This window comes from Thalassophryne amazonica, unplaced genomic scaffold (assembly GCF_902500255.1).
Source record: "Thalassophryne amazonica unplaced genomic scaffold, fThaAma1.1, whole genome shotgun sequence".
Lineage (NCBI taxonomy): Eukaryota > Metazoa > Chordata > Actinopteri > Batrachoidiformes > Batrachoididae > Thalassophryne > Thalassophryne amazonica.
The window spans coordinates 331,111-352,698 of NW_022986266.1; the positions used below are offsets into that span (position 1 = coordinate 331,111).

At 46.5% G+C, this 21,588-nt stretch overlaps 1 protein-coding gene across 1 annotated transcript in view; it reads right to left on the reverse strand.

Annotated features, from left to right (window-relative positions):
* LOC117505898 (alpha-tectorin-like) overlaps positions 1-16,561 on the reverse strand; it is a 160,159-nt gene extending 143,598 nt beyond the window's left edge. Inside the window, exon 1 of the mRNA XM_034165433.1 lies at positions 15,912-16,561. Within this exon, the coding sequence (XP_034021324.1) occupies positions 15,912-16,533 (622 nt within the window). The 5' untranslated portion in view covers positions 16,534-16,561. The remainder of the gene's footprint in view (positions 1-15,911) is intronic.
* Positions 16,562-21,588: the final 5,027 nt, after the last annotated feature.

Consider the following 21,588-nt stretch of genomic DNA (forward strand, 5'->3'; position numbering starts at 1 on the left):
TGTTATGTATTAAATTCAGTTAGCCTTTGTACCGTGCTCTGCTTATTTCATACTGGGTCCTTCAAACGCTGGTCGGTTCTCCGAGCTGCGTCCGACACATAACAAGGTTCCCCATCATAGACTGTTAAATAAACTTTCTTCCAACGGAATTTTCAATTCGATATTAGTGCACTGGATTAAAGCTTTCCTACTAAACAGAAGACAGCGAGTGGTTATACAGGGAACTTTTTTGGCTTTAATCGATGTTCTCAGTGGAATGCCTCAAGCATCTGTGCTAGGACCACTTCTTTTTGTGATATGAATTAATGATCTTCCTGACGTAGTGACGCAAGGCTCATCAATCTGTTTGCAGATGACACTAAACTTTACAGAACAATATATAGCATTGAGGACTCTAACAAACTCCAGCAGGACATAGACTCAGTCTACAATTGGATAGAACACTAGCTTTTAATGCTTCACCCCGACAAATGCAAGCAGATGAGAATCTTGACCAAACAGGCACCCCATAGTCTCGTACACCCTGGGAAACATCGAGATAAAGCTAGTCCAAGTATCGGAAGAAATGGACATCGGAGTGATCAATGATAAATTAAGTTTAAAACATATAAACGAGAAAATTAACACCTCCAACAAAATTTTGGGAACAATACGCAGAACTTTTGACTGGGACAATTTCTGTTTATTATATAAATCACTGGTCAGATGGCATGTGGAATTCGCAAATCAAATATGGGTGCCATACCTGAAAAAGCACATAAATGCACTTGAAAACATTTAAAGGAGAGCCACAAAGCTTCTACCTCTATTTAAGGACCTTGCTTACCATGGATGATTGGAGAAACTGAAGCTCTCTACCCTAGCATATCAGCAGCTGAGAGGAGATACAGTATGATCGAGCTCTCCAAAATATTGACAGGGAAATACAACGCCACAGTCTCAAACTTCATAAATTTAAGTCACAACACGTCAACAGGGGGCCACTATCTTAAATATGAAAAAAATAAGACCCATACTGAACATCAGGAAATATCAATCAATCAATCAATTTTTTTATATAGCGCCAAATCACAACAAACAGTTGCCCCAAGGCGCTTTATATTGTAAGGCAAGGCCATACAATAATTATGTAAAACCCCAACGGTCAAAACGACCCCCTGTGAGCAAGCACTTGGCTACAGTGGGAAGGAAAAACTCCCTTTTAACAGGAAGAAACCTCCAGCAGAACCAGGCTCAGGGAGGGGCAGTCTTCTGCTGGGACTGGTTGGGGCTGAGGGAGAGAACCAGGAAAAAGACATGCTGTGGAGGGGAGCAGAGATCGATCACTAATGATTAAATGCAGAGTGGTGCATACAGAGCAAAAAGAGAAAGAAACAGTGCATCATGGGAACCCCCCAGCAGTCTACGTCTATAGCAGCATAACTAAGGGATGGTTCAGGGTCACCTGATCCAGCCCTATAAGCTTTAGCAAAAAGGAAAGTTTTAAGCCTAATCTTAAAAGTAGAGAGGGTGTCTGTCTCCCTGATCTGAAAATATGCATTCATAGTCCGTTCAACAAACACCTGGAACAACCTACCCAAACACGTTGTGAATGCACCGACCCGCAACAGCTTTAAAAACTGCCTTAACAAACAATGGAGACATAAACCACTGCACTACCACTACGAGGACCCGCTCAATGCCAGTGGCACCAGGAACAGAACTCATTCACTCATTCACCCATATTGGCTTCTCTTCATTGGCTCCCTGTTAATTCCAGAATAGAATTTAAAATTCTTCTTCTTACTTATAAGGTTTTGAATAATCAGGTCCCAACTTATCTTAGAGACCTCATAGTACCATATCACCCCAATAGAGCACTTCGCTCTCAGACTGCAGGCTTTCTTGTAGTTCCTGGGGTTTGTAAGAGTAGAATGGGAGGCAGAGCCTTCAGCTTTCAGGCTCCTCTCCTGTGGAACCAGCTCCCAATTTGGATCAGGGAGACAGACACCCTCTCTACTTTTAAGATTAAGCTTAAAACGTTCCTTTTTGCTAAAGCTTATAGTTAGGGCTGGATCAGGTGACCCTGAACCATCCCTTAGTTATGCTGCTATAGACTTAGACTTAGACTCCTTCCCACTGTCGCCAAGTGCTTGCTCACAGGGGGTCGTTTTGACTGTTGGGGTTTTTCTGTAATTATTGTATGGCTTTTGCCTTACAATATAAAGTGCCTTGGGGCAACTGTTTGTTGTGATTTGGCACTATATAAATAAAATTGATTTGATTTGATTCAGACTCAGATTTGAACAACAAGCGGGAAGAAACAGAGGAGCTGACAGAAGAGGATCCATGACAGCCTAACATTGGAAATCACCATAGGTTGCATTGGTAGGTAGGTATAATCCAATTCATAGCCTCTGTGTGCGTGCATGTGATTATGGCTTCAATCACGGCAAAATCAGGGAGAGCTGACATTTGCCATTTGATATGCTGATGTATTTTGGGTCAAGGATGAACACTGTAAAATCAGAAAATTGATAGGACAAATATTTTTGGAGAAATTACCAATTTTAGCTTACGAGTTAAACAATGGGCATTGCACTGCAATGCACCATGAGAGTTCAGGGTTTTGAAGTTTTACATTTTGTTATTGTGGTTCATGTTAGTTTAACAGTGTTGTTAGTGTTATTGATTTATTGTGTTGTTGTAGTTCAATTGGTTTAATCAGTTTACTTATGAACATGAGCACAGTCTGTGAAAAACTGACCCAAACTGACTCCAACAATTTACCCAAACTGACTCCAAATGACTAAATGAAGTACTGTTCATTTAGTTCATCTCCAGTTCACTGGACAACTCTCCAGTGAACTGCTTATGTTTTTTGGATAAAAGATGAACAATGCCAAAACCGAATGCTTTGGTGAACAAACAACACTGAACAGTGGACATTGATATTTACATTCTGGACCCACACGGCAATTGAGTAGGGTGCGGTAAATCATCTATATATCAAAAGTAAGAGTAGAATGGGAGGCAGAGCCTTCAGCTTTCAGGCTCCTCTCCTGTGGAACCAGCTCCCAATTCAGATCAGGGAGACAGACACCCTCTCTACTTTTAAGATTAGGCTTAAAACTTTCCTTTTTGCTAAAGCTTATAGTTAGGGCTGGATCAGGTGACCCTGAACCATCCCTTAGTTATGCTGCTATAGACGTAGACTGCTGGGGGGTTCCCATGATGCACTGTTTCTTTCTCTTTTTGCTCTGTATGCACCACTCTGCATTTAATCATTAGTGATCGATCTCTGCTCCCCTCCACAGCATGTCTTTTTCCTGGTTCTCTCCCTCAGCCCCAACCAGTCCCAGCAGAAGACTGCCCCTCCCTGAGCCTGGTTCTGCTGGAGGTTTCTTCCTGTTAAAAGGGAGTTTTTCCTTCCCACTGTAGCCAAGTGCTTGCTCACAGGGGGTCGTTTTGACCGTTGGGGTTTTACATCATTATTGTATGGCCTTGCCTTACAATATAAAGCGCCTTGGGGCAACTGTTTGTTGTGATTTGGCGCTATATAAAAAAAAAATTGATTGATTGATTGATTGAAAAGTGTGAGTGCATGCATTCATGATTTTATTTAGTAAGTTCAATGTAAGTTCATAATATAATTGTAAATATGTTAAAAATACATGTATTACACCAAAAGTAACAACACTTGTTTCCATTGTGGTCCATTTAAAAGGACCACAATGGACACTCTTGTAATTTTTTTCGTATAATAGTGTCATTCTAAGTGTTAAATTAAACTAATTTTTTATTTTCAAAAGTCGCATTTTCTATTAATAATCACTGCACTATACAAATTCAATCAAAAATAAATTGTGACGTGTGATTGTGAAGAGTGATGTAAACATGTGGAGCAAGACATAATCTTGACACCTCCTTCACTTCTTACATGGACGCCAAACTGAGTCACATTTTTAGATTTTATTTTTGTCTTTGAAGATTATGGGATTCATTTTCATTGCAGGAAGAGTCGACTGATGGCTGTGCTAAACACTGACATGACATTAATGAATGAGGCGTTTTGACTCAAGTTAATTTTCTTGTTGTGGAACAAAGTGCCAGCGTTCTCTGGTTCAGGCTGAAAACGTAACGTTTCTTCAGCCATGACAAGGAACTATTTTCAGATGTCATTGTCCAAAATCAGGATGCTTATGTGGATACATTTTTATCAGACTGTGATGATGAATCAGACTGAAAGGAACAGGTAAGTTAAGACTTTCTGTTTGAATTGATATCATGTTTCCGGTGTCACTGACCAAACGGTCCTCTCTAAAAATGGGTCCGCCCTGCCTCCAATGCACATGCATCTGAGTCTGAGACTGTGAGTCTGACTCTCTACACCCAAAGTGATCAAAGGAATAATGTGATTAGTAACCATCAGATGACAAATTAAAACCTCTTAAATCATTCAAAAGTTAGTTTAAAGCAGAAATGAGGAGATAATCATTGAATTGCTGCTGATGCTCTGATCTGATCGGTCCGCTGTCTTTTATGATGAAATAATGCTGTATTTATGTGGAAATGATTGCTGTACAAAAGCTTCAGATATCTGTTGCTGAGACAGATGATGACTGGAGGCAGTCTGAAGCAGAAACAAGGTGATAATCAATGAATCACTGCTGACACACAGAAATGATGCATGCACAGTGAAGGCAGGTGGGCCGATGTTTTTTTAGGGTGGACCGTTCGGTTGGTGACACCTGAGCTCACGTTGGCTGTGGCTCGGCCTGCATTTACACTCATACTGAAGTCAAATAACGTTGGGACTGCAGTGTCTTTCAACGGGTTTTTTGGTTTCAAACCCATTATCAGTGGGACAAGTGAAGAATTGTGCAGAGCTCTCAAGTTGAGATATGCTCAAGGAGTTATTTTCCGTCGAATCTTGTCTTGCAAGCTATTGCAGTAAAATGTTGGAGAATGTCATTAGCATGACAGTGTGACAACATATTGAGTCTCATGCTGAATGCATGAGACCTGACAGGACCGTTTTAAAGCGTGAGTCTCACTCCGAATGAGAGAGACTTGAGAGCTCTGAATTGTGAGTCGCCATCACGTTAGTGACTGCGTTGATAAGTGAGAGAGTCAGACTCTGTTTTGAGACAAATGTATAAACAGCCGGTCAAGTCACAGACCCAAAGACGCTGTTTGTGAAATGTTTGTCAGTTATCTTATCAACATTCTCCCTCTCTTGCACATAGAATTCAATAAGGATACATTAAGGTGTGAGTTGGTTCCCACACGCATACGTCATAAAAGTTTTGACCAATCAGATGCATTTTTTTAATCTTTTTTTTTTATTTCTGTGATTTATTAATTATCAAAAACAAACAAACAAAAACCCTAACAAGGGTGGGAAATGCATGTTTTTCATATGTTTTATCAGATAAAATAAGAATTATTTTTAAGCTAGCCCTCTTTAAAAATCAAATGACAAAATAGAAGTAAAAATAAAATAACAATAACAACAATAATAATAATAGTGTGTATATGATAACAAGAACCTAAACAATTTAACAACATTAAAAAATGATGTAATTAACAGGAAATAAAAGGGTTGAGTTCTTCAAAAAACTGTTGAGGTCTAAGGTTCTAAAAACATTCTGGACTCACACACCATTCCAACTCATTATGGAAATTTTGCACAACTTATTACCACCCCAGCTACATATTTTAGAAACACTACCCAATCTAGAGCCCATGGATCCCTACGGACAACACGATAGAAAGCATTTAATGATAAAAAGACGTTTAAATTTTTCATTCTGTCTCACAGTGCTAAAGTGCGTGACCATATACCACATGGAACGGAGAGAATCCCATTGAAGAGGTAGGTATACTGTTATGCGCAAGTTCTATCCAAGAAAACTGAGATGACCAGGAAGTGGGCTGCTGTGAGATGCAAACTAAAAGAAATTGGAGACTGTAAGGTGGTGGCAGGGGAGAGTGTAGCAAGACAGCATCAGATGGTGGTTTGTAGGATGACTTTAGATGTGAAGAAGAGAGTGAGAACTCAACAAAGGATTAGATGGTGGAAGCTGAAGGAGGAAGACTGTTGTGTGAAATTCAGTGAACAGGTTCTTCCTGTTCACTGAATTTCACTGAGGCACTGGATGGAGGAGAAGCAATTTTAGACCACTGGAAAAGTACTGCAGATGTGGTGAGGGAGACAGACAGGAAGGTACTGGGTGTGACATCTGGACAGTGGAAGGAAGACTTGGGTGTGGAACGAAGAGGTCCAGGAAAGCATAAGGAGAAAGAGGTTGGCAAAAATGTTTTGGGATAGTCGGAGAGATGAAGAAAGTAGACAGGAGTACAAGGAGATGAGGCATAAGGCCACAAGAGAAGTGGCAAAAGCAAAGGAAAAGGCATTTAGCAAGCTGTACAAGTTGAATAGTAAGGAAGGAGAAAAGGACTTGTACAGATTGGAGATACAATCGGACAGAGCTGGAAAGGATGTGCAGCGGGTTAGGGTGGTAAAAGATGCAGATGGTAATTTGCTGACAAGCTAGGAAAGTGTGTTGAGAAGGTGGAGTGAATATTTTCAGGAGCTGATGAATGAAGAAAATGAGAGAGAGAAAATGCTGGATGATGTGGAGAGAAAAAAATCAGGAAGTGCAGTGAAGAGGATGAAGAGTGGGAAGACAGTTGGTCCTGATGAGTTTCTAACCAGATTGTTTCATAAAATCTTGCAAAGTGAGAGGATGCCTGAGGAGTGGAGAAGAAGTGTGTTGGTTTCTATTTTTAACAACAAGGATGATGTGCAGAGCTGCAACTATAGAGGCATAATGCTGATCAGCCACAGCATGAAGTTATGGGAAAGAGTAGTAAGAAGGTAGGCTTAGAAAACAGATGAAGATCTGTGAGCAGCAATATGGTTTCATGCTGAGAAAGAGCACTACAGATGCAATGTTTGCTCTGAGAATACTGTTGGAGAAGTACAGAGAAGGCCAGAAAGCGTTACATTGTGTGTTTGTGGAGTTAGAGAATGCTTATGACAGGGTGCCAAGAGAAGAGCTGTAATGTGAGGAAGTCTGGAATGGCAGAGAAGTATGTGAGGGTAGTGTAGGACATGAAAATTCAGTAAAGTAGAACTTATATTATATTCCAATTCTAAGGTGGAACTAAGCTAGTATACTAAGGTATATTTAAATATCTAAAAAGGAAGAGTAAAATAGAAGAGTAGAAAAGAGTAGAGCAGAGCCACTTAGGTGCCTGGTCTTGAGAACCAGGGATGGTAGGTTGAAAAGCTTTTTTATCCCATGGGAACTCTCCCTACCCACCTAAGCGGCTCAAGAAAAAAGGTATATATAATAATAAATAATAAGACATAAGAACGATAAGACATCATATATATATATATATATATATATATATATATATATATATATATGTGTGTGTGTGTGTGTGTGTGTGTACAAGGACAGTGTGACAGCGGGTAGGAATGACAGACTCGTTCAAGGTGGAGGTGGGATTACACCAAGGATCAGCACTGAGTCCTTTCTTGTTCCCAGTGGTGATGGACAGGTTGACAGATGAGATCAGACAGGAGTCCCCATGGACTATGATGTTTGCTGATGACATTCTGATCTACAGTGAGAGTAAAGAGCAAGTTCAGTCTAGTCTGGAGAGGTAGAGATATGCTGTGGAGAGAAGGGGAATGAAAGTCAGTAGGAGCAAGACTGAGTACATGTGTGTGAATGAGAGGAAGCCCAGTGGAATAGTGCAGTTACAAGGAGTAGAAGTGGTGGTAGCTTTAGCCATACAAAAACACTCTTAACTAACATAAATGATCACACATGCCTGCAACTTTTCATATGGGCTGTTGTGTGGGCCGCTGAAGAGGAGGTACTGCTGGCCCACCACCACAAGATGGCGCCCTGCTTGAAGTGTGGGCTTCAAGCACGAGAGGGCGTCGGCTTTGCTGGAGGTGACAGCTGTCATTAATCAACACAAGCTGTCACCCATCACCACCACTACAAAGACCGGACTGCAACTCCACCTCCTCGCCGAGAAATCAACTACCATTCAGGTAATTTCTCTGCTGACTGACACTTTGTGTGTAATAACCTGAACTTCTGTTGCAGCCGTTTTCCTGGAGTGTGTCCTTATCTGAGGGATTGGCGTTTGGTGTGACAGCGACGGCTTCGCCTCACACCCCAACCCAGATAAGTGGTTGACCAGGAGCTGCACGAGTGTGTGTGATTGGAGGTGGAGGTTTTCCCTCCTTTACTTAATACAGACTGTGGGATTACTGAGTGTGCGAACTCACACTCATCTGGACTGTCTCTGATCTCTGCCAGCAGTACCGGGTCTGACTGCTGAAGACAGCGGCCACCTGGGGCGCAGGGCTTGGCGGCTCCGGTGTTCTTCAGCTCCGTTGGTGTTGGAAGCTGTGTGGGGATCCAGCTCTTCTCTCTCCAGGCGTCTTCTATCGTCGAGCCTGCCCACACATCACCTGGTGTATGACTGACAGTCCACCATATTGTTATTGTCTGTACGTTGTTGTGCGATTCACAACATTAAATTGTTACTTTTTTGCTTATCCATTGTCCGTTCATTAACGCCCCCTGTTGTGGGTCCGTGTCACGACACTTTCACAACAGGATTTCTCGGCCAGCGTCATGGATCCAGAGGGGCGTCAACCATCGCTTGAACAGCCAATGGGAGAGCGAGGTGCACAGGCAGCAGGCGTGGTGGGTGAGCTGCAACACATCTTAACCGCCTTTGCCGCTCGGTTGGACTTAGTTACCGAGCAGAGCAGTGTTCTCAATCGCAGGATAGAGGCTCTCACCGCCCAGGTGGAAGCGCATGAGCAGGGCGCTGCTGCAGCACCTCCTCCTGCTGACCGTGTGCCAGAAACAGACATTCCGCTGGACGTTCAACGACCCCCCCCACCTTCCCCTGAAGCATACATAAGCCCTCCGGAGCCGTACGGAGGCTGTGTGGAGACGTGCGCGGACTTCTTGATGCAGTGCTCGCTCGTCTTTTCACAGCGTCCCGTCATGTACGCGTCAGACGCCAGCCGGGTGGCTTACGTTATAAACTTGCTTCGAGGAGATGCACGCGCCTGGGCTACGGCGCTTTGGGAGCAGAATTCACGGCTCCTAACGGTTTATACTGAGTTTGTGAGGGAGTTCCGACAGGTGTTCGACCACCCTCATAGAGGCGAGACCGCTTCAAGTGTGCTGCTGTCGATAAGACAGGGGTGTCGGAGCGCAGCAAAGTATGCAGTCGACTTCCGCATCGCGGCAGCGCGAGCCGGCTGGAATGCTGTTGCGCTCCACGCCGCCTTTGTAAACGGACTGTCTCTGGTCCTCAAGGAGCACCTGGTGGCGAAGGACGAGCCACGGGATTTAGATGGGCTTATCGACCTGGTTATACGGTTAGACAACAGATTAACAGAACACCGACGGGAGCGAGACGAAGGGCGTGGTCAGGCACAAGCCGTCCCTCTTCCTCCCGGGTCTGAAAGGGAGCCGACTTCCCCACGCTCCACTGCCAGGGCTCTCCACGTGACAACAGCTCCCCCTGCTGACGTTGCTATGGAAACGAGCAGGGCCAAAAAACAATCAGATCAGAGACAAAGGAGGCTGATCCGTGGAGAGTGTTTTCTCTGTAGCTCAACTGAGCACACACAGAGAGAATGCCCCAAACGATCAAAACAGCAGCACTCGTCCTTAGAGACTGGGCTAAGGGTGGGTCACAATACCCACGCGGGGAGACCCCGTAAATCTGCACGAATCCCAGTCACGATCCTGAGTGAGGATTTAACCCTTCACGCCCCAGCACTGGTAGACACGGGGTCGGAGGGAAATCTGCTGGATAGCAGATGGGCAAAGGAGGTCGGGCTCCCTCTAGTGGCCTTACCGTCACCATTGTTGGTGCGGGCACTAGATGGCACCCTTCTTCCACTAATCACACACCAGACTCAGCCAGTGACATTGGAGGTGTCTGGGAATCACAGGGAGGAGATTGTGTTTTATGTAACACCTTCTACCTCCCGAGTGATATTGGGTTTTCCATGGGTGTTAAAACACAATCCCCGGATTGATTGGCCGTCTGGGGTTGTGGTTCAGTGGAGCGAAACCTGCCACCGGGAGTGTTTAGGATCCTCGGTTCCACCCGGTGTGACAGCTAAGGAGGAGGTTTTAGTCCCCCCCAATCTGGCGGCGGTGCCAGCCGAGTACCACGACCTTGCTGACATCTTCAGCAAGGATCTGGCACTCACGCTGCCCCCGCACCGTCCGTACGATTGTGCCATTGATTTGATACCGGGCGCTGAGTACCCGTCCAGCAGGCTGTACAACCTCTCACGTCCGGAACGCGAATCAATGGAGACCTACATCCGGGACTCGTTAGCTGCCGGGTTGATCCGGAACTCCACCTCCCCGATGGGTGCTGGTTTCTTTTTTGTGGGCAAGAAGGACGGCGGACTCTGTCCATGCATTGATTACAGAGGGCTGAACGAGATCACGGTTCGTAACCGATACCCGTTACCTCTGTTGGATTCAGTGTTCACGCCCCTGCATGGAGCCCAAATTTTCCCGAAATTGGATCTTAGGAATGCTTATCACCTGGTTCGGATCCGGGAGGGAGACGAGTGGAAGACGGCATTTAACACCCCGTTAGGTCACTTTGAGTACCTGGTCATGCCGTTCGGCCTCACCAATGCGCCCGCGACGTTCCAAGCATTGGTTAATGACGTCTTGCGGGACTTCCTGCATCGGTTTGTCTTCGTATATCTAGACGATATACTCATTTTTTCTCCGGATCCTGAGACCCATGTTAAGCATGTACGTCAGGTCCTACAGCGGTTGTTGGAGAACCGGCTGTTTGTGAAGGGCGAGAAGTGTGAGTTCCACCGCTCTTCTTTGTCCTTCTTGGGGTTCATCATCTCCTCCAACTCCGTCGCCCCTGATCCGGCCAAGGTTACGGCGGTGAGAGATTGGCCCCAACCAACGAACCGTAGGAAACTACAACAGTTCCTCGGTTTTGCAAATTTCTACCGGAGGTTCATCAAGGGTTACAGTCAGGTAGTTAGCCCCCTGACAGCCCTGACCTCCACAAAAGTCCCCTTCACCTGGTCGGATCGGTGCGAAGCCGCGTTTAGGGAGTTGAAATGCCGGTTCTCAACTGCACCAGTTCTGGTGCAGCCCGATCCCAAGCGCCAGTTTATTGTTGAAGTGGATGCCTCTGACTCAGGGATAGGAGCCGTGCTATCCCAGAGCGGGGAGTCCGACAAGGTTCTCCATCCATGTGCCTACTTTTCCCGCAGGTTGACCCCAGCTGAACGGAACTATGACGTCGGCAATCGGGAACTTCTTGCGGTGAAGGAGGCTCTTGAAGAGTGGAGACACCTGTTGGAGGGAGCGTCGGTACCATTTACAGTTTTCACGGACCATCGGAACCTGGAGTACATCCGGACCGCGAAGCGTCTGAACCCCAGGCAAGCCCGCTGGTCGCTGTTCTTCGGACGTTTTGACTTCCGGATCACCTACCGCCCCGGGACAAAGAACCAACGATCTGATGACCTGTCACGGGTGCACGAAGAGGAGGTCAAGACCGAGCTGTCAGACCCCCCTGACACCATCATCCCCGAGTCCACTGTCGTGGCCGCCCTTACCTGGGACGTGGAGAAGACCGTCCGGGAGGCCCTGACACGGAGCCCAGACCCGGGGACCGGTCCGAAGAACAAACTGTACGTCCCACCAGAGGCCAGGGCTGCGGTCCTTGACTTCTGTCACGGTTCCAAGCTCTCCTGTCACCCAGGGGTGCGAAGAACCGTGGCAGTGGTCCGGCAGCGCTTCTGGTGGGCGTCTATGGAAGCCGACGTCCGGGAGTATGTCCAGGCCTGCACCACCTGCACCAGGGGCAAAGCTGACCATCACAAGGCCCAAGGCCTCCTCCAGCCTCTGCCAGTGCCTCGTCGCCCCTGGTCTCATATCGGCCTGGACTTTGTCACGGGCCTCCCGCCGTCCCAGGGAAACACCACCATCCTAACGATAGTGGACCGGTTTTCCAAGGCGGCCCACTTTGTGGCCCTCCCGAAGCTCCCGACGGCCCAGGAGACTGCAGACCTCCTGGTCCACCACGTCGTGCGTCTGCATGGGATTCCATCGGACATTGTCTCGGATCGTGGTCCTCAGTTCTCCTCCCAGGTCTGGCGGAGTTTCTGTAGGGAACTGGGGGCCACCGTCAGTCTCTCGTCTGGGTACCACCCCCAGACGAACGGGCAGGCAGAGCGGACAAACCAGGAACTGGAGCAGGCCCTCCGTTGCGTGACCTCCGCGCACCCGACGGCCTGGAGTGACCATCTGGCCTGGATCGAGTGCGCTCATAATAGCCAAGTCTCGTCTGCCACCGGCCTCTCCCCATTTGAAGTGTGTTTGGGGTACCAGCCCCCATTGTTCCCGCTAGTGGAGGGAGAGGTCGGGGTGCCCTCGGTCCAGGCCCATCTGAGAAGGTGCCGTCGGGTGTGGCGTACCGCCCGCTCTGCCCTGCTCAAAGCCCGGACGAGGGCCAAGAACCATGCAGACCGCCGGCGTGCCCCAGCCCCTGCGTACCAGCCTGGGCAGGAGGTTTGGCTTTCTACAAAGGACATTCCCCTGCAAGTGGAATCCCAAAAGTTGAAGGACAGATACATCGGACCTTTCCCTATCCTCAAGGTCCTCAGTCCAGCCGCAGTGAAGCTGGCAGCTTCAGCTTCACTGCGGATCCACCCAGTTTTCCATGTGTCCCACATCAAACCTCACCACGTGTCACCCCTCTGTGCCCCCGGACCGGCGCCGCCTCCTGCCCGGATCATCGACGGGGAGCCGGCTTGGACCGTGCGCCGGCTCCTGGACGTCCGTCGGAAGGGCCGGGGGTTCCAGTATTTGGTGGACTGGGAGGGGTATGGACCCGAAGAACGCTCCTGGGTGAAGAGGAGCTTCATCCTGGACCCGGCAATCCTGGCCGACTTCTACCGGCGGCACCTGGACAAGCCTGGTCGGGCGCCAGGAGGCGCCCGTTGAGGGGGGGGTCCTGTTGTGTGGGCCGCTGAAGAGGAGGTACTGCTGGCCCACCACCACAAGATGGCGCCCTGCTTGAAGTGCGGGCTTCAAGCACGAGAGGGCGTCGGCTTTGCTGGAGGTGACAGCTGTCATTAATCAACACAAGCTGTCACCCATCACCACCACTACAAAGACCGGACTGCAACTCCACCTCCTCGCCGAGAAATCAACTACCATTCAGGTAATTTCTCTGCTGACTGACACTTTGTGTGTAATAACCTGAACTTCTGTTGCAGCCGTTTTCCTGGAGTGTGTCCTTATCTGAGGGATTGGCGTTTGGTGTGACAGCGACAGCTTCGCCTCACACCCCAACCCAGATAAGTGGTTGACCAGGAGCTGCACGAGTGTGTGTGATTGGAGGTGGAGGTTTTCCCTCCTTTACTTAATACAGACTGTGGGATTACTGAGTGTGCGAACTCACACTCATCTGGACTGTCTCTGTTCTCTGCCAGCAGTACCGGGTCTGACTGCTGAAGACAGCGGCCACCTGGGGCGCAGGGCTTGGCGGCTCCGGTGTTCTTCAGCTCCGTTGGTGTTGGAAGCTGTGTGGGGATCCAGCTCTTCTCTCTCCAGGCGTCTTCTATCGTCGAGCCTGCCCACACGTCACCTGGTGTATGATTGACAGTCCACCATATTGTTATTGTCTGTACGTTGTTGTGCGATTCACAACATTAAATTGTTACTTTTTGGCTTATCCATTGTCCGTTCATTAACGCCCCCTGTTGTGGGTCCGTGTCACGACACTTTCACAACATGGGCTCTCAATATCATAATCTAAAAACTCAATCATAACTTTTCAGTGGGTTTTCTTTTCCTTTAAACTTTATTCATTTTACAAAAAAAAAAAAAAATTGTTAGACTGAACGTTAGCAGAACTAAATTCAGCAGAAGGTAATTGTCTGTTGATGGGTTTCAAAGTTAGCTGAAAAGCTAATTTGCTAACTAAAAAGTTAGCTTTGCTAATTAGTGGTTAGCAGATTAGTGGAACTGTGCCCACCACTGATCTCCTTGCTGCAATTTGTGATGTTGGGCACATCATGTCTGGGAATGTGTGCTGTGGAGCTCGTGGTCATCTGTCCCAGCCAGGTGACATGTCGATGTCCTTTATTTGAAATGTATCCAAGGATCTTTCCAAGAGACCAAGTACCTCCAGTCATCACCTTATGTTCCTGGATAACATCAAAGTCACACAACAATACAGCACAACCTATTCTCATTAAAAATTAAGATTAGAACATCTGACCAAAAGAGTGGTGCATGGTTTCTACATATTCATACATGTATGTGTTTTTACATCCATACATATATCCATGTATTGTCTTGGGTCATGACTGAAAGAACTAAATCACGGGTACAAGCGGCTGAAATGGACTTCCTTAGGAGGGTGGCTGGTGTCTCCCTTAGATATAAGGTGAGAAGTTCAGTCATGTGTGGGGAGCTCGGAGTAGAGCTGCCATTCCTTCGTGTTGAAAGGAGCCAAGCTGAGATGGTTTGGACATCTGGTAAGGATGACCCCTGGGCGCTTCCCTAGGGAGGTGTTCCAGGCACGTCCATCTCCACATTGGCCTGGAAACGCCTTGGGATCCTCCAATCAGAGGTTGTTAATGTGGTTGTTAATGTCTCCATATCACATATCAGCATAAATTGACCCAGAATGCATTGCATCATCAACATTCAGGATTTTCTGCAGTCAGCCAAAATTCTGGTCACTTTCATGCAGTGAACATTTTCCCTTTGAGCGTGACCACGAAGGCTCGGAGAGGACGCGGCAGTGCGGGACAACAGTGAACGGATCTGTTCCCCGTCTCAGCAGGAAGGTTGTGGGTTGGATGTGGGACTTTTTAATTAGCAAAGCTTTGTTTTAGTGATGTCTGATTGCCATCATCACATTTGTGTTTCTTGATTCTTTAATTTGTTCGACTACAGTCACTGACAAGTAAGATGTTTATGGACCATCATGTTGAACTTGTGAAGCCTAAGCAGTGTCTGATTAGATTAGATTAGATTAGATAGAATTTTATTGATCCCTTGGGAAGAATCCCTCAGGGAACTTGAGAGTGTTGGAGAGCAGTACAGTATTCTGCATGAGTGCTGTGCACCACTTAGAGGAAGTGAAAATAGTGGGATATGGGTATGTTGTAGGATTGTTTTTTTATAATTTAGGATTTATTAATTTTATTACTTGCTTTGTCCAAACACTTGTTTGATGCATTAATGGTCACTTTCTGAAGGCTTCATGGATTACAACACAAATGGAAGGATGCACAGCTGTCTGTAAATCTTGGCAAAAGCAGGCATTAATAATCATGCACCCCCAGGACTGGGCGGTTGGTGCCTGTAAGGGTAATTCTCGCAGTCGGGCATACGTCACCTCTGGCGAGAATCCGTAGTTCTGCACACGTGACTGGCCGCTCGGTGAAAACACGCTCGGGCTGTAATGCTTTTCTTTTGAAATCAGCAGGCTTTGTATTGTGTCTGGCGTGTTTTGTGGGCCAGCTGAAGGTCTAGAACTGTCTAGAACAATGAGATTTATTCACCAAGTTGGTGTTGGAGTTGCCAATAAAGTCAGTTTAACGGGCAATGGTTCATTTCACAGCTTTGAAAAGTAACCAAATTGTATTTATACTGAGTTCAGCAATGTTTTCACTGAGTGAAAAACAGCCACCGGGGGGCGCTGCCGGATGAACATGTTCAAACGTCACCAATGAAAGAACACAGTGTCTGTGTTTTTTAAGAATACTGAATGTTAATCTTAATCTTACAAGGAAAGACAGTTGGTCTGTTCCACACGTAACTTCAGACACTTCGGTGATGCAGGCTTTGACTTACCACACGGTGTCTCACTCCTCCAGCCAGAAACTGTCACACCTTGAATTAGACATGTGCTGGCATAGATCTGCAGCCAGTTACATATGGTCTCCTGAGCTCCCTGGTCCAAACAAGTGTCCTGCAAGCAGCTTTGATAGAAGAATGCTGGCGCCACCTTGCTGTGGCAGCGGGCAAACACACCTCCTCTGTCAGTTATAAGCCCACACAGCCTGACAGCCTCAGGCTCAACAAACACATAAAGACCATTTCCAATGTGGAAGCGTATGCCTGTGTTGACTTCACTGACGCCATCAGCAGCACCGGTGTTCATACCGCCATCAGCCAGGGTCAGAGAGGCGTCAGTGAGCACACTTTTGTCTCCCAGGCCACATCGCGGGCAAGAGTCTCCGCAGCCCACCTGACAGAAAGTGTCCCTGTCTGCCCAGGCCATGCTCCAGTCCGTGGTGGTGAGGGTGCTGGCTGTGGGCATGCCCTGGCACAGGCCACAGGACATGTTGTAGAGGCTTCGGGGCAAAGTCACAAGGAGGTAAGTGTTCCAGTCAAAAGCCAACTTCAGGCCAAAATCCGTCTCCAAAATGAGCTGCATGCCTAATGTGTAGATGTTCACCTTTCCCAGGCCCATCTTGAGAGGCAGACATAAACGCTCCTTATTTACCTGGAAAAAAGAGAAAAAAAAATTCAGTTACAGGTTCTTTTTTCTTAAACATACGAACAGGGAGAGGATTTAAGTCAATTCAATTTCTCCATACAGCACCAAATCAGAAAATACGGAAACCCAAGGTCTAACCTTGCCTACCCCCAAAGCAAACACACAGGTTCAGGGGGCCTCCCCCCCAGACCCCCCTAATTACACCACTTTTAACCCTCTTCCACTTTAAGCATTTTTCTTAATGTGGATGTAATTTAATATTCAAAGTTTTCAGCTAGTTGACACTACGGCTGTACAACATGGCCAAATGATCGTATCTCAATATTGTCATATCAATATGATATACGATATGACTATGATTTGACACAAAGTGCACCAACAGTGAAAATTAAACCTTCTTAAACAAAACAGTAATAATACCACACTCATTTTGCACTCATCATAAGGTTAGGATACTGTGCCCTCCAAAAGTATTGGAACAATTGGAATTTCACACATTTTAATTTGTTTATGCCATTTTAAATACAAGAAATACAAAAAATATAAAGAATAAAAATTTCTAAAATTATCTTCCTCAAACTCAAACTGAAAGCAAATCTCTAAAACTTGATAAAACCTGTAAATGATAATCAGTTTTATTGCCAGTTTTTTTCAAACAAGTTAGGGGATGGAACATGAACATTTCCAAGTCACTGAATATGTCTTAGACTTTATTTACATCAATTATGAAGAAATACAAAAGTTTCTTTCACCAAAACATCAAATCTAGTCTTTCATCTCAAATGTACTTTCTGTCAAATTGTAGCTGAACTTTCAGGTCTTCTTTTGAAGAAAATCCTCCTCTACACCACTTCATCAGGAATCTGGATTTTAGATTTGTAATTAATTTATACCAAGTTGTAGAGATGTGCTTTCAGTCTGAGTTTAAGGGAGATAAAATGTGTGAAATACCAAGTGTTCCAATACTTTTGAGGGCAATTGAGAAACAGTGAGGAGCATCTTACATCTCATATATAGTGCAACAGATAAGAGAATATTTAGAGTGGAATCCTGCAAATGGTGATACAAGCATCAAATCTGGCACCAATAATCCACAGACATGAACTCTTAAAAAAAATAAAACTGATTGTCCACTTGAATTTTCAACAGGCAGCGAGGTAGGGGTCATCTGAAGAATTACACAGCGGTCAAAATTCAAAGATGCTCCAATCATATAAGAAAACTACACCCCATTATTTGGCTGATCATAAAGATTCCAAAAAGGTATAGTTCGGACAATCTGTGACTGAATGTTATGGAGTTATGAGGTAAAAGCAGCAAGAATGGTGACAAAGGTCAGTTTTAGTTTGTACAGGGGTCAAAAGTTGCTTCAATTTTGGTAAAACATGATGCAAATTATTGGTGAGTTAATCAGGTTTTAAAAAGTAAAAGTTCATGTTAGTTCAGTAGTCATGCTGAGTTCATGTTACAGTGTAGCACGTCACATGTCATAGAATCCAATGGAGACTCACACTGTGATGTGACTCTGTTGAGACAGAGACTCACACTGTGATGTGACTCTGTTGAGACAGAGACTCACACTGTGATGTGACTCTGTTGAGACAGAGACTCACACTGTGATGTGACTCTGTTGAGACAGAGACTCACACTGTGATGTGACTCTGTAGAAACAGAGACTCACACTGTGATGTGACTCTGTTGAGACAGAGACTCACACTGTAATGTCACTCTGTGGAGACAGAGGCTCCCACTGTGATGTGACTCTGTTGAGACAGAGACTCACACTGTAATGTCACTCTGTAGAGACAGAGACTCACACTGTAATGTCACTCTGTAGAGACAGAGACTCACACTGTGATGTGACTCTGTTGAGACACAGGCTCCCACTGTGATGTGACTCTGTAGAAACAGAGACTCACACTGTGATGTGACTCTGTTGAGACAGAGACTCACACTGTGATGTGACTCTGTTGAGACAGAGACTCACACTGTAATGTCACTCTGTAGAGACAGAGACTCACACTGTGATGTGACTCTGTTGAGACAGAGACTCACACTGTGATGTGACTCTGTAGAAACAGAGACTCACACTGTGATGTGACTCTGTAGAGACAGAGACTCACACTGTGATGTGACTCTGTTGAGACACAGGCTCCCACTGTGATGTGACTCTGTAGAGACAGAGACTCACACTGTGATGTGACTCTGTTGAGACACAGGCTCCCACTGTGATGTGACTCTGTAGAAACAGAGACTCACACTGTGATGTGACTCTGTTGAGACAGAGACTCACACTGTGATGTGACTCTGTTGAGACAGAGACTCACACTGTGATGTGACTCTGTAGAAACAGAGACTCACACTGTGATGTGACTCTGTTGAGACAGAGACTCACACTGTGATGTGACTCTGTAGAGACAGAGACTCACACTGTGATGTGATTCTGCAGAGACAGAGACTCACACTGTGATGTGATTCTGCAGAGACAGAGACTCACACTGTGATGTGACGCTGTAGAGACAGAGACTCACACTGTGATGTGACTATGTAGAGACAGAGACTCACACTGTGATGTCCCTCCCTAGAGACAGAGACTCACACTGTGATGTGACGCTGTTGAGACAGAGACCCACACTGTGATGTGACTCTGTAGAGACAGAGGCTCACACTGTGATGTCCCTCCCTAGAGACAGAGACTCACACTGTGATGTGACGCTGTTGAGACAGAGACCCACACTGTGATGTGACTCTGTAGAGACAGAGACTCACACTGTGATGTGACTCTGTTGAGACAGAGACTCACACTGTGATGTGACTGTTGAGACAGAGGCTCACACTGTGATGTGAAGCTGTAGATACAGAGGCTCACACTGTAATGTCACATTGGAGAGACAGAGACTCACACTGTGATGTGACTCTGTTGAGACAGAGGCTCACACTGTGATGTGAAGCTGTAGATACAGAGGCTCACACTGTAATGTCACGTTGGAGAGACAGAGGCTCACACTGTGATGTGACTCTGTACAGACAGAGGCGCACACTGTGATGTGACTCTGTAGAGACAGAGGCTCACACTGTGATGTGACTCTGTAGAGACAGAGGCTCACACTGTGATGTCCCTCCCTAGAGACAGAGACTCACACTGTGATGTGACGCTGTTGAGACAGAGACCCACACTGTGATGTGACTCTGTAGAGACAGAGACTCACACTGTGATGTGACTCTGTTGAGACAGAGACTCACACTGTGATGTGACTGTTGAGACAGAGGCTCACACTGTGATGTGAAGCTGTAGATACAGAGGCTCACACTGTAATGTCACATTGGAGAGACAGAGACTCACACTGTGATGTGACTCTGTTGAGACAGAGGCTCACACTGTGATGTGAAGCTGTAGATACAGAGGCTCACACTGTAATGTCACATTGGAGAGACAGAGGCTCACACTGTGATGTGACTCTGTACAGACAGAGACTCACACTGTAATGTGACTCTGTTGAGACAGAGGCTCACACTGTAATGTAACGCTGGAGAGACAGAGGCTCACACTGTAATGTGACTCTGTTGAGACAGAGACTCACACTGTGATGTGACTCTGTAGAGACAGAGTCTCACACTGTGATGTGGCTCTGTAGAGACAGAAGCTCACACTGTGATGTCCCTCCCTAGAGACAGAGACTCACACTGTGATGTGACGCTGTTGAGACAGAGACTCACACTGTGATGTGACTCTGTAGAGACAGAGACTCACACTGTAATGTGACTCTTTTGAGACAGAGACTCACACTGTGATGTCCCTCCCTAGAGACAGAGACTCACACTGTGATGTGACGCTGTTGAGACAGAGACTCACACTGTGATGTGACTGTTGAGACAGAGGCTCACACTGTGATGTCCCTCTCTAGAGACAGAGGCTCACACTGTGATGTGAAGCTGTAGATACAGAGGCTCACACTGTGATGTAAGGCTGTAGAGACAGAGGCTCCCACTGTGATGTCACTCTGTAGAGACAGAGGCTCCCACTGTGATGTCATTCTGTAGAGACAGAGGCTCACACTGTGATGTCCCTCTCTAGAGACAGAGACTCACACTGTGATGTGACTCTGTAGAGACAGTGTCTCACACTGTGATGTGACTCTGTTGAGACAGAGACTCACACTGTGATGTGACTCTGTAGAGACAGTGACTCACACTGTGATGTGACTCTGTAGAGACAGAGGCTCACACTGTGATGTCCCTCCCTAGAGACAGAGACTCACACTGTGATGTGACGCTGTTGAGACAGAGACTCACACTGTGATGTGACTCTGTAGAGACAGAGACTCACACTGTGATGTGACTCTGTAGAGACGGAAACTCACACTGTGATGTCCCTCCCTAGAGACAGAGACTCACACTGTGATGTGACTGTTGAGACAGAAGCTCACACTGTGATGTCCCTCTCTAGAGACAGAGGCTCACACTGTGATGTGACTGTTGAGACAGAGGCTCACACTGTGATGTCCCTCTCTAGAGACAGAGGCTTACACTGTGATGTGAAGCTGTAGATACAGAGGCTCACACTGTGATGTGACTCTTTTGAGACAGAGACTCACACTGTGATGTCCCTCCCTAGAGACAGAGACTCACACTGTAATGTGACTCTTTTGAGACAGAGACTCACACTGTGATGTCCCTCCCTAGAGACAGAGACTCACACTGTGATGTGACTGTTGAGACAGAGGCTCACACTGTGATGTCCCTCTCTAGAGACAGAGGCTCACACTGTGATGTCCCTCTCTAGAGACAGAGGCTCACATTGTGATGTCCCTCTCTAGAGACAGAGGCTTACACTGTGATGTGAAGCTGTAGATACAGAGGCTCACACTGTGATGTAAGGCTGTAGAGACAGAGGCTCACACTGTGATGTCACTCTGTAGAGACAGAGGCTCACACTGTGATGTCCCTCTGTAGAGACAGAAGCTCACACTGTGATGTCCCTCTCTAGAGACAGAGGCTCACACTGTGATGTGACGCTGTAGATACAGA